The following is a 14,761-nucleotide window of genomic DNA, read 5'->3' as shown; positions in this document are numbered from 1 at the left end:
TGGAGATCCCAGAGAAAACCCACGTAGACGTGGGGAGAATGTACAAACATCTTATAGACAGTGCGGGATTCAAACCCTAGTCCAGTCCTGATCGCTGGTGCTGTAAAGGTTTTGCGCTAACCGCTATGCCAACTGTGCCACCCAAGGAAACTAGGAACTTTTCCCAAAAAATCTACTGCGACCAGAGCAATTGAAAGCTGAAGAGAATCTGAGAAATCTTGATTGTTCTGCACTCTAATTTTCACTGATCAATCCATTGAGAATCCGATGCACTCGAGACATTAATTAGATAGAGAGCTTTGTGATTTATTGCCAGGTGCTTATGAGAGTTGGTCAAGTATGGTGCTTATTTACTGGAATAAAATGCTAAGAGAGGAGAGTATGTATATGTTTTTATAGCCTAGAAATGTAAAATATCAAAGTGGATATCCAGTGTAATGTTGGGATCGGTCCAACTCAGGAAAGAGGGTTAAATGGCTAACCCCTAGCCTAACGTCCAAATGACTTAGACGTAGTACCTGTACAAATTTTTATCTTCAGTCTCGATGACATGGTCACGTTGTGAATGAAACTGATTCATCAAAAGTGAAGGAGATGTCAGTTCCACAGTGTAGACTGATTCTTTGTTCATACAAAATACATGAGAAATATAGATTGCCTTGAAAGTTTAATAAGCTAAATTCTTCACTCTATTTTATTTCCCGGTGAGAACTAGGTTTATTTAAATGTGAGATAATTCCTGTCCCAAATATTTATTCTTCCTTTCCTCTACAGGTACATTATTGAGCCCTGGATAACTTTTTCGTACATGTATCGCAGGAATGGTAAATATAGTTTACCACGATAGAGAAATTGGTGCGGTTTCTCCATTTGAGTAAAAAAAAGTCACCAGCTTGATTTTGATATTCTTTTGAGTGTAGATTAGTCCAGGCAATGTTTTCATCTAACCATTTTTTTGTACTTGCATCAAGTTTCTGCTTCTATTATTTTAATAGAAGCATTAGGCTATTTATTTTCAACGCATATGTTCAAATAATAGACCAAGGAATTTGATACCACCACATTAAATGCTCAGACGATTAAGTTGCTCATGGTGATTTCCAGGTTACATTGTTTAACTCAGAAGCATTGAGAGACGTTGGTTGAATTGCATTCACGTTATGTTATAAATTTTGGTTGATTGAGGGCTTGGGGCACATAACAAGACAATCTTTTATAGTGTGATTTGCTTTTACATCACATAAATTGTCACACTTGAGTATAACAATAATCCATTTTGATTTTAATTTGCATCTTATTTTAAGGACCATCCCTCTTGAAATTTAAAATTGTAATGTCTGTGTTAAATCTGCCAATCAGAAACTTTTGTACTAATGTTTTTCTGAAGGTGATCATCTCACTTTAATGAATTTTTATTGCCTTATATTATGAATAAACATGGATTCATCAATTTGAATACAAATAAGAAACAGAATTGCAAAATTGGCAGGCAAAGAAGTTTAAGTGCAGCTAATGTTTTGCATTCAAAACATGTAAATTTTTAAATGCAGATTTCTGTATAAGTGGGGAAATGGGCTGCAGGAGAAGAACACACATGGGTTCTGCTCTGGAACAGGGAATTGTGAACTAATTAGAGCATTGAGTTTTTTTAACCTCATATCTAATTAGCTCTTTGTCCATCGTGTCAGCATTCAACCTTTGTGTTGACAAACATATTAAAAGTTTGCCCAACTTTAGTAGGCTTATAAACCAATGCTCATTGAGAAAACAATGCAAACCTAAATCTCCTGAAACCTATTCAGAAAGGGAGCAGCAGAACACAAACGCTAACCACACAAACCCAGATTTGCGCAAGGAAATATGAAGCAAGCAATCAATTTACTAGCCAAGACAGCGTGCAAAGAAGACAAAAGGTACATACCAAACATATGCACACATATTGAGAGTCATATTCTTCATGGTGAAAGAAGGATACTTGATAGTTCTACCTGGCAGACACTATAGATATCATATGACAGCAGGTGATTGGCAGCCTCTACAATATAGATCCAAGTGAACTTTCTTAAGTTCACCTTACCTCTCATTAAAGTATTTGAATCTGGTTAGTTTAACATTTTGATTTGTGAATTCATTAAGAACCATCCCATTAAGGATTCCAGCACCTGTAGTATTTTGATATTGGATCTCTTTAATGTTGTTAAGTTTGGAATCTGGTTTACGGTACTCAAGCCAACAAACCAGCAAACAGGCCATCATTGTTTCAAACTATTGCATTATGCATTGTTGCTGGCTGTGAGAGATAGCATCTTCTAATTGAAACAATCCACAGTTTTGCTTAGTTATCAACTGTACAGGAAGTGTTTGCAACAGCTAAATTCCTCCTTGCAATTATAGCAAACATCTGTACAGAAAGGCATCAAGCCAAAATAATAAGTCTACCAGCTCTGCTTTTCAAATACCATGAAATTCTTAATCTCTTTATTCCACTCTGTTCTCTTTGGGGGGGTGACAAAAAACATTTACACCATAGTTATACATATTTTCAAAGTTATTTTGTCTCACTGACCAATTAGGTTGAAAGGCATTTGCTCAATTTTATTTAACTAAAACAATAAAATGTGACAGAATAAATATTATTTGCTTTCAAAACTTTTGGAAAGCAAGGTTAGCAGAGACGAGTTTGTCAGGCTGGTCGGGGCTTGTATTCAAATGGGAAGCAACATGCAAAACAAGGACTGCATATTTAGATCAGTCTAAAGAGGACAGACTTGTCATTTTTACAACTGTGGACAACTTGGTATGAAACCCTGAATGGACTGTTTCATGCATTCTGTTTCAATGTAGTTGGCACTTTTAATTGGCCATTATCGAAATTAACATGGTTCTGTACACCAGATATGCAATGCAACTCCCTGTGCAGTTACCTATCTCATTAGAGTTTTGGTATTCTCCACTAGACCAATGCCTGATTTGCTTTCTCCTCTACTTTCTTTCCATATTCCTGATTCATATTTCTTCATCACTTTAAAATTGTAACTAATATTACAATTGGTGTTTTTTTTGGGCAAGATATTTTTCTCAACTTAATTCTCCCTTTCTGTGGTTCAAAGAGGACCTTGGCTGGTTATCCAAGTAATTTGGAACAGGCACAGCATCGTTCGGGAACTCCTGCCATCATATTGCTGCCACTGGATACAAGATGCACCCCTTGACTTTGCAATAGAGCATGGGAAAGCTGGTGTTGGAGGCAATACAAGGGAATGGACTGGGAATTCGATATTGGATGGAAAGCAAAGAGTAGAATGAGTGGATTGTGCTCAGTTTGGTAGGCTGTGAAAAATAGGCTTTTGCAGATGCTATGCATTTGCATTGTCAGAATTCATTTAGTCAATAAAATGAGAGCACATGGAATTTTTTTTTACTGATATGGAATCTGGTATGGAATATGAATTGAATATTACGAAGAAAGGAACGAGTGGGATTAAACAGATGGTTCGAAGGGTGACAGTCTGTGAGTAATGGGTACCGCAGGCATTAGTGCCTGGGCCTCAGCTTCACACAGTCCATGTCAATAATTTGGCTGATAAAACCTAATGTCATATTTCCAAAGTTTGTTGATGGTTTTAAAACAGGTTGTATTGAGAGTATGGAGGAGGATGTAATGAGAAGCTAAAGCTGTGGTTCTCAACCTTTTTCTTTCCACTCACAGACCACCTTTAATAATCCCTCAGCCACCAGAGCTTTGTGAATAGTAAGGGATTGCTTAAGGTGGTCTGTGAGTGGGAAGGGAAGGTTGAGAACCACTGCTCTAGACCCAATTATTGGGGAAATATTTTGCTTGAGAAAAAATGTCATTGGCCCATTTCCTTTGTAGTTATGAGTCGTGCACCTAATGAGTCAATTAGATACAATTAAAACAGCGGTTTTCAAACTTTTTATTTCCACCCACCTTAACCAATCGCTTACTAATCACAGAGCATCTATGGCGAAGGGAATACTTAAATTGGTACATGAGTGGAAAGAAAAAGGTTGAGAACCTAAAGAAAAGCTCATTGACTGCATGAGGATATGGGGGAATTAACACAATGTGGATGGATGTACATATTTTAGAGGGCATAACAGAAGAGTGGAGTAGAGAATTGGGTCAGCATGAATAATTTGGGCCAAGGGCCATTTTCTGTGCTGTAAAAATCTCCAACTCTATTTGTTAAATAGAGAGAGATTGGATGGTGTTGATGTTCAATGGGACTGAGGTGTGGTTGGACACAAATTATAGAAGGCCAACATGCATCTGCAGCATTTAGGAGAGATAATGGAATTTTAGACATCACTGTCACAGGATTTTAATACAGGAGTAATGAAATCTTCTTGCAACTGTACAATAGCTTGGTGAGACCAAACCTGGAGGATTGTGTACAGTTTTGGTTACTTTATTAAGAATTCACCTTAGGAGGAATGCAGAAAGATTTACTAGACTGATTTTAAGGAAGGCGAGTCTGCCATACGAGGAGAGGCCTCATCAGAATAGATACATTTCTTAAAAGATCCAGGGAAGATGGCTGAGGAGCCAGGACCAGGGACACAGTTTCACAATATGGGGCAGACTGTTCAGGACTTTGGTGAAGATAGGGTTCTTGACTCAGAGGTTGGTCAATCTTTGGAATTTTCCACTCCAGAGGACTCTGCTCGGTCATTGTGTTCATTTACAATACAGATTGATGGGTTTCTGGAAATTAAGGGAATCAATGGATGTAGGGAGAGCGACAGAAAATGATTACTTGGTCCAGGATTGGACGTGATCTTAATGAATGGCAGAACAGGCTCAAAGGACCTTTTGTTTCTTGCACTGATTAAGCTTCTGAACCAGTAAGAAACAACACCTAGCTGGAAAACCAAAGGCATTAGGGGCATCAAATGCACTATTTATATATATATATATATCAAAACTGGACTTGGATGGAGATCCCTGATTATTGGTTGAACAGTGCATAGCTGCCAATCATCCAACCCATTTCTCTTGCATACCTGACATCCACAGATGCTTCAACATCAGGTTACTTAACTGGCATAGAAGAGAACATGATTTAATATAGCTCTGAAGTTACTGTGTATCAAAACAAGCTTCTCTATTCTGTCTCCTTCTTATAAAACTGACAACTCTGATCATTATTAGCTCATTCAATCACGAAATTAAATTAAGTAAAACTACCAGCTGCTGGTTTCTCAACCCTAAAATCAGTGGTTGTAGGAATCAAATGAAGACTGATTAGAAAAATGAACTCAAAAGCTTGTTGCAGCCCACCCCCCCCCACCCCCCGCCCCGCCTTTTCTCAAGGCATTGAGAAGATTTTGGATTAAAGGGACTGGCAGAGTCATTTTTTCCTCAGTATTCTGCAAAGTTTCTTTTTTGCTCATTCTTACCTCCCTCCACATACCCCCAACTCCCATTCCTGTAGTGAGCCTTCACTGCTGGTTGATCCGTTGTTTCAGCAAGTCAATGAGCTGCTTCTGTATCCTCGTTTGGCAGCTGTACTTAGATAATATTTAACGAGGTCTGATGCAGTGAATGGTTTGAGCTTCACGCACATCATTAAAGACTAACATTTTATTTTTAGCAGTTTCCAGTGAATAAATGGAAGCTCTTTTCAAGAATAGTTTAAAATTTTATGCTCAACAAAGTGATAAATGTGAAACAGAATCGGAGCCTCTGAGTCTTGATCAAACTGGTCTAAGATGTCTATTTGCTGTGACACGTTGGGTAGAGAAGTCAAGTAAGTGCCTGTAAAGTGAAAAACAGGTTTACTTTTCAATGTGTTCTTTACACAACACTGCTAATAGCTGGATTCAGTTAAATTCAGTATGAAACAGTTTGTTTAATTGAAGTGCCAACCACTTCAATTCTGTGCCCACCTCCCATGCTGAAAGACATGCCTGTTCATGGGCTCATGTTCCACCAAGACCACTCGTAAATTGGAGGCATGACACTTCATTTTCCGTGTGGGTATTCTCTAACAGGATGGCATTAACGGCAACTTCTCAGGTTTCTGGTAGTCTGTTGTCTAGTCTCCCTCCCTTCCCTTTGTCTTCTTTCCTCCAACTCTCCAACCCCTTTCCTCTCCATTCACAAATCCATCCCCCTCCCCCTGTTGGCTGGTGTGTCCTCCCTCCCTTATCCACCTATTACCTCCTATCTTTGATACTGTGCTCCTTCCCCATCCCTCCACCATTTTGTTTCGGCACCTGTCTATATTTTTTCAATCCTTGATGAAGGGCTCAAGCCTCAAACAATGGTTATATAAAGTAAACGGTTTGACCTACTGTGTTTCTCGCGCATTGTGGTTTTATTTTGTTCAATTTTTTTTGCTCCTATTCTCAGTAACTTTTGCATGTACAGGATCTTCAATAATCAACGGGTTTTCTTTGCATCCAAGTGAGAACACTATGTAAAACACGAAGCTTGCATCATGCCTACAACCAAACATGCACGCGAGGCACCACAACGAATGCACACATGCAAACTTCACAAGCAGCAGGGACAATTAAGTATACACACGTGGAATCAGATAAAGAAGCCATCCAAGATGATGGTGAAAAATTAGGCATTTGTGGAAGGTTAACAGGCAGACTTGGGACCTTTGGTAGGCTCACATTAACAAGGTTATTGGTGAGATTCCTGTGGGAGAAAGAACCAAGACAACATCAGAGAAATCAAACTAAGTGAAAATAACGTTCATTCATTGAAATAGAGGGGATACATGCTCCCTAAAGGAAACAACTGGTTGCCTCTTCATAGCATCTCCACATTGATGCAATCACAAAGAAGGCTCGCCAGTGGCTACACTTCATGAGGTGTCTGAGGAGGTTCGGTAGGTCTCCAAAGACTCTCGTAAATTTCTACAGGTGTACTGTGGAAAGCATTCTGGCTGATTGCATCACTGCCTGGTATGGAGGCACCAGCTCTCAGGACAAGAATAAACTCCAGAGGGTTGCTAAATTGGCCTGCGACATCACAGGCACCATTCATCGAGGCGTCTATATGAGGAGGTGCCTTAAAAAGTAGCCTCTATCCTCAAAGACCCCCACCCCCAGGCCACACCCTCTTCACTCTGCTACCCTCGGGGAAAAGGTACAGGAGCCTGAAGACGAGCACTCAGCGCCACAAGGACGGCTCCTTCCCCGCTGCCCTCAGATTCCTGAATGACTAACGAGTCAAAGACACGGCCTTACTTTTCGTGCTCAATTATTGTTATTATTATTTTATTTTTTAGGGTAATGTTGTAATTTGGTTATAATATGTATGTTTACACCATGACGCTGCCGCAAAACACTGAATTTCATGACTTGTTCATTTTAATAAATCCTGATTCTGATAAAGTGATTCACATAATTGGCTATTTCCAACATACATGTCAATTAGATATATAGATTATCAGAAGACACTGCCTCACAAGAGAGGGGATGCCATTGTCATAATGGTTAAGTGACTAAAGGAATAACTTGTAAGTCAAGGCTAATGATGTGCATTATGGAGATCAAATTCCATCAGAGCTGATATAGTATTGCAAATCAGTACAAATTCTTTGCCACATTGATCTATGATCTATGAGATACTGGAAGTCTGTTCTGTTTTTGAATGTTGTACAAGAACTGTACTAGCCATAGTAAATTTATGTTTTATGTTAGATTATGCACAATTATTAGGATCTTTTTAAGTTTATATACCTGAACATAAAAATATTCTTGTTGTTGAGGAATTGCAATGAAGATTCACCAGACTGGTTCCTGGGATGGTGGATTTATGGTCTGAGGAGAGATAAATCTCTCACAGTTTGGCCCACTGAATGTTGGAAAAGTGTATCCCTGCCGAAAGGGTCTAGAACCAGTGGGCACAGTTTTGGAATAAGCCTTTTAGAACGGAAAAGAAAGATATTTCTGCACAGAGAGGTGGTGAATCTTTGGAATGCTCTGGAGGCAAAGTCGCCGACTTGCTTGAAAAGAGAGACTGACAGCTGCCCTGATGGCTCCTGCCGGCCCCCGGCTGCCTTGACAGCTCCTGCCTGCCACTCCTGCCTTGAGGGGATCATGGAGGGAAAGGGGTGAGTGGGGAGATGGGTCATGGGCTGACGGCTCATCTGGCCGCCCCTAACCAACCGCTTGCAGCAGCTGTACATTTGAGCCAAGTGGCGGACGTTTTCGAGCCAAGTGGCGGAGCATTGTGCTCTGCTGGTTATCCTTCCCCAAGGAGGGTTGGAATCGGCACCTCGTAGCCAGCCACGGCGCATTCAGAGAGGTAAGTTTTTAGGAATAAGGGCAGAGAACTTCCGCCTTTACAGTCGGGCATTTTCATTGCTTGAAAGGGCCTCAGGCCTGGCAAATTGTTTTCACAGAATGGCATTTGTGAACCACATTGGTTTTCAAAACAAACTTATGATTTCGTGGAGCTGTTTAACTTTTAAGGTTTCCGATTTATTTAATTATTTGACTGTAAACTTCTCAGCTACCATGTTTTGTGTCAGATGGTGAAGGCACATTAGTGGTAACTCTCCTGGGGCAGATAAATTTAACTTTTGTTTAACTTAATATTTTAAATTATTTATTAATATTTAACATGTTTATAATCATATCCATTTTTAAGCACATTAAAAAAAATGCTTAAGTTCATTTGATTAGTTTTTAAACATCTGACAGTTAGAGGCATTGATAAAATGTTTACACCAGGTTTTTACCGATAAGTCACCCAAAGGCTGCCAGGCTGTTTCTGGGGCAAGGCTGCATGTTACACAACTTGAGGGTTATTCTATGGCATCTTCTCCACCCTGCTCGATGCTGTCAGGCCAGTCAGGACCTTGGGCTGTAAGTGCAGGCTGTGGACTGGGTGCAGAACAAACTAGCCGTTCATCAGACAGTGAATGCATGTTCAATGCGTGATATTCATTGAGAAAAGAACACACAATTTGCCAAGAGAAACAAAAGATATGCCAATGTGTTTCACATTGAATAAAATATTTTTGAAGTGTAATCATTGTTGTGTTGACAGTTTGGCTACTTAATGTGCACAAAAGCTCCTTTAAACAGAAAACAGACTACCTGTTAACTCTTTGATCCCCTGAATTGTGCCATAGAGTCATTGGGGCATCCACTTGAAACACAAAAACCTTGTCAAAGAATTACCCTGAAGTTGGCATTTTGGTCAATAGAGCATCATTTCAGTAATTAAAATAGCAATCCAGATCAGGAGCTTGCAATTCAGAACTGATTTGAACTCAATTTTTAAGCGAAAACCAGTTGAGGCAAAATTTCATCGGGTATAAAATACTTTAAATGTCCCCTTTCGTGGATGGTTATGCCAAATAGGGACAGAAAATTGACTTCACTAGCTTCCAAGTTCATTCTTTGTCCCTCTTGGGTATATTTCAATTAATTTTAAATTAAAGAACTGAGTGTGCCCATTGTAATCTCACTGTGATATCACACAATGCAATTTCAAAGCAACAGGTGTAAACTCTAACCTGCAAAAGAACATTTACGCATGCAGATAATATATTTGCCTCCTAACACTGCAGCATATTACACTGAATCAGCATCCATAATTCATTTTCACTCCACTATCACAATCTTCATTTTATATAGTACAGAAAAAAATGAAACAGCATTAGAGAAATCATGAACTTCAAACTAAAAAGATGTTTCAGTGTGTGAAAACTCTTCATTGAATCCATTAAGATTCCTCTGGCAAAGATCTCAACATAATACACACATCCTACTTGTACCTCATCATGGATAATGAAGTTGCAGATTATTATTCTAGATCCATCTTTTAACATGTAATCTTTTGTAATTTTAAACCATACTCTGAACAGGACTCCAGGCACAACGAGATAAAGGAAAATTGTTGAGTGGGAGCACGTCCGAGACACTTACTTCACAGGCTGCCATGTTTCTTGTTCAAAGCTTTTGTGAATGGACTGAGCAATTGCTGACTCCATCAGGTCAATGTAACGAATCACCAACGGAACAAATAATTCTTGCAAATGTTTGTGAAATTTCCCATTGCATAAATGAGCTTTGTAAAAAAAACAAAGGTACATGAAATTAATTACATTGCAGGTTTGTGAACAGACACTTAAAATACAAGCACAACTATTCATTTTTATTATCTATTTAAATATGGATTTTAAAAAATGGCAAAAGAAGCATTTTTCAACTGGGAATCATAATGAAAATATGGCCGCCTAATTATACGTGGAATGGAAACAGAGTTTAAATTGGAACTGAAGTATTTTTGAGCCAACCCCACAAATTCAACAAAATGTCCCAAGTGTTCTGCAAGGGTGTCACTCAGAGAGAACAAAAGAATCACAGCAGATTACTTTGTTACAGCCTATTTCTAAAATGGTTGCACTACTATTGACAGTTCACTTCGAGTTCAAGGGATTCAAATCTAAAGCGTTGGAATTTCTCATTTGCCTTTACAAAAAAAAAACAAGTATTAATTCTGTGTACTGAGATGAGCGATGACACATCTCCGACTCACAGAGCTATTTAAGTGCACGAGGAATGAAGTTATCAGAAGCAATCGACTGAGTAAATGGATAAATAATTCGTTGGGGGAGGGGGAAGCATACACATTCTAAGTTTAAAAAGGACAAGCTTGCCTGAGATGAAAAATGCATCTTGAAACATCTGAACACAGCAGAAAAACAAAGTAAGATGTAGAAAGTGGAGTAGGGTAGCAGCAGGTGTAAAGCATAAACTCTGGCACAGATCCAGTGGATTGAATGACGTAATGCTGCAAGTGTCCTGATTCAATGAATGGTTAAAGAGCCTGCATCAAGTTCCCCTCTCTTCATTACCAACAGAACACATTTCTAGTAAATAGGTTAGCACCTTCATGGAACGATTGAGAAGGCCATTTGAGATAATCAGTTTAGACGCTGGCACAAAATTTTCAGAATTTTGTTTAGTTTCCCTGCTTCATGTTATTTTCCAACACATTTCAACATCAATTTCACGATTTGGTTGTGTTAACTCAGTTGTTAATATGTTGTTTTAAATGACCTAACAAGGAATATTGCACTTACAGTATGTGATGACCCTGGATCACAAGCAACAATCAGCTTTTTAACCTGTTTTGCACAAAAGCAGAATGCAATCTTTTCATTTGCTCTCCTCCTTTTGTTTATAGTTTAATCATTCAGTCATAGCTGTTTTCACTGAGTATGGATCTTATGGTTCACTTTCTCAATCTGCAGCACACAAAGGTGATGGGGACACTTAGCAGGTCAAACCGCATCCATTGAAAGTAAAAGGCAGTCAACATTTTGGGCCTGAGCCCTTCTTCAGGAGCGAAGGAGGGCTCAGGACCAAAATGACATCTGCCTTTTACTTTCAATGGATGCGGTTTGACCTGATGAGATTCTCCCAGCCCATTTGTGCATTGCACTAGACCCCATATCTGCAAATTTTCTTGCTTACCTCAACTTCCATAACCTATCGTTTCTACAGATTTATTTCCTCCAATCAAGTGCATCCAAAATAACGATTCAACTCATTATTAAGACCACATGTATAAAAGAATTCCTGGATGGTAGCTCTACAAAGCAGCATCAGTGCTTTGCTTCTGGTTTTTTATTCAAATTTATGTAGAGATCTGAACAAAACAGATGAAAAATGAAGGCCATCAAACTAGAAGCCTGACAGGAGTACAGGGCTAATTCAAGAACAATGTGCTCTGCCCCCTCATGTTTGGAATGTCTAGAAGCAATCTCACTGAATGTTCAGTTATGAAAGGATCTGATGGGGGAGTTACAGCCAAATGCTTTCCTGGGGAGGGTAACAGGATAAGGGAAAATGTTCCAAATCACACTCGGACTGTACATAGTTGAGACCTTATAACCATATACGGAGCGGAAACAGGCCATGTTGGCCTTTCGAGCCCACACCGGTTCACTGATTTTGTGCGCCCTCTTCAGGCTTTGGTCCCGGTAGATCTTCATTCAATAACAAGGGGCGAATTCAATGCAGGTGGAATCAGTCGTAGAAATGTTTGTGAAATGTGCAGTTCAATACTTCTGGGCACATCCACCTTAAGTATTCCCATGTTCAAAGAGAAAGAGAGAGAGAGAGAGGTGGATAAAGGAAAGGTCTGTGATGGGGCAAAGATCAGGAGAAACATGTGACTTTCCCATATAGAATTTTTTATGGTTAATATAAATGTGAGCCCTAATGGTGTGTGGATTTATATTATGAAAAAGTAGGGGGAGGGGTTCTTTTGGTTGTTCGTTTGTAAGAAAAAGTTATATATATACATATATAGAATATATATCCACACACACACTTTGATATTGGAGAGTTTACTATGTACATTTATGGAAAAAAAAATTCTAAAAAAATAGTTGAGAATCGAGGAAGTGATTCTTATAAATGTTGCTGGAAATCCAATTTGGTAAAAGCTGTCAAAAGTTTAGGCATGAGATTTATGATCTGAACAAGTGAGGCGGGTCAGCAATCCACTTCAATAATTCGCACATTGCTAAAATATGAAATGTGACCAAACAAACTGCAAAAGGTGCCCTTCGTTCATTAAGTCCATAACACGTATTATTTCATGCTCATTACTGGTTGTCTAATTTAGATTATTAAAAATAATAAGGACTGAAAGAAGCTTGATCTAAACAGATTAAATTAGAATGATTCTATCTTTTCTTTAAATGTGTTAGGCTATTTTAATAATCATACTGTGAGCATTATGTTTTCATTATTGCTCTGTCAATTATTTCATTCCCACTGAAGTTCTCATTAAATTATACAACATTCTAATTCACAAGTTCCAATAAATCTCGAAGTCAAGTGAAGAGTCTGTGAAGGTTAGAGGTATGTGGCACGAGGAAGGTCAAACACACAGACTTTGAATTTTCTTCAGGTGTTATTTTTGATTTCTAAATGCACTGGGCAGCAAAAGCACACCGCTTCATTGTTACAAAAACAAGGCTGCTTCAACAAAAGCACACTGTATGTGCTTTGTGTGTTGCAGGAACCATCACTGTCATTAATGTTGCCATTGCCACCCACTGAGACATTATGACTGCTGCACTGCCTTCACAGTTGCTCTAACCACTTATCACATCCCTTAAGACTGGGCAAAACAAGATCTTCTGGAGAGTAGGCACACATTATTTTCTACACAGACGTTACTTCTGCTTTGTGAAGGCAAGCATGGAGTCCAATTTCTGAAGTAATCTGACTGAATTAAATGCTGTGGTGTCAGTCACCCCCCTCGTAGTACATTGCGGCAAAAGTGTGGAGATGAACTTAAGACAATTGACAACTAACCCATCAATGCCTTAATGCGCAGTGTTAAACGAGCTTGCACTTCTCAATTATTTGGAGCAGTGATTACTTCCACTAGTACACTTGAACTTGGAGAGGGTTGAGGGACAAGCACACTTTGAGTGCAGAGTTAAAGGTGGAGACCCAAGGTTAAGAAATACCTTAATTTTCAAATTCAAACCAGCATTCTTTATCCCATAAGCAGACTTACATTCTTGTTGGTCAGTATTACAATCAGGCTTGTTGCTGTGATGAACTACTGCCAACCAATTGGCAGTATTTGTTATCCCAACACATCTGTAACCCTTAAGTATTTGTGAATGATTAGCAAGTGTGATCTGTATGATTTTATATTCCAGTTCTCTACCAGTTGTCGTAATTGCACCTGTTAAGTGACCATATAGGTACCATGACAGAGGAAGAAATATATGCTTGTCATAAAAAAAGAACAAATATTGCAAGAAACAATAAGAATATTTGTGTGGGTGATGAGGCATTTATAAAGATAGATTCTAAAAGAGCAACATGTTAAATTTAAAAATCTTTGAATTCATATATAAATCTCTGCAAACTTTCACTGGAAAATCAACCCCACATCTAGTTCCATTCTGACTGTATCAATTTCCCATCGTCATCTGGGCTTCAGTGGCCTGCTATTCCATATACTTCCATGACAGTCCAGCAAGATACTCCAGCACTCTCCACCATTCCACATTAAGTCCAACAATATCACTTCACACCAGAGCATGTTCCCTCAGACACATGCACTCCACTGTATATCACTGCCTTCCCTAAACTATGCTCTGGGGTGCCACTCAGCCGTCTGTAATTGGACCCTACACCAGACCAGTATGTTTCGCTATTCCACTGACACTCCATGCCACACGTTGCCTGTGCCAATGCACTCCACTCTATAACTTCACTCCATGCCTTTGCACTTTAGAGCCTTTTATTGTCTCAACTCCATTTCCTGAACCTTTTGCCAAAGTATTCCACCTTATTTTAAAAATTTCTCACAAATATATCCTATTTACAGTCAACTTTTCCTTCTGGCATTTCAGTGAACCCTCATTTGAGGTTCATGACTTCAAAGGTGCATTAGAAATGCAAATAATTGTTGCAGGCTTTAATTTTGACCTCACTTAAATGATATTCAATCTGCAGCAAATTTTAAAAAAATGCATTTGACGTGAATAAAGTCCCTTCGGCAATGGAGTCCAGAGGTTTGAATTCTTGCATTGGCATGCACTTGTGTTAAAATGTGCATCATCCATATGTCAAGTGGAAAAATTGCCCAGGTTTGGAGCAAGTAATTGGCCTTTTTCTGTATGTGTTTCCAGATTACAGGAGTGCACACTGAGGGATGCACTGAAGCTTGGTGAAGACAATACAAAGGTTTTGATGGTAGGTCTATAATCTAGGGTTCTTCTGC

General features: G+C 39.0%; 1 protein-coding gene across 2 annotated transcripts in view; it reads right to left on the bottom strand.

Annotated features, from left to right (window-relative positions):
- cadps2 (Ca++-dependent secretion activator 2) overlaps positions 1-14,761 on the bottom strand; it is a 533,161-nt gene that overhangs the window by 90,368 nt on the left and 428,032 nt on the right. Inside the window, exons 19-20 of one of the 2 annotated variants that reach the window (XM_069903385.1) lie at positions 9,922-10,063; positions 6,554-6,673 (exon numbers count right to left, since the gene is read on the bottom strand). In XM_069903385.1, the coding sequence (XP_069759486.1) occupies positions 6,554-6,673; positions 9,922-10,063 (262 nt within the window). The remainder of the gene's footprint in view (positions 1-6,553; positions 6,674-9,921; positions 10,064-14,761) is intronic. The other variant, XM_069903386.1, reaches the window with a different exon arrangement.

This window comes from Narcine bancroftii, chromosome 11 (assembly GCF_036971445.1).
Source record: "Narcine bancroftii isolate sNarBan1 chromosome 11, sNarBan1.hap1, whole genome shotgun sequence".
NCBI classification, from domain to species: Eukaryota; Metazoa; Chordata; class Chondrichthyes; order Torpediniformes; family Narcinidae; genus Narcine; species Narcine bancroftii.
This window is presented reverse-complemented; position numbering and strand designations above follow the sequence as displayed.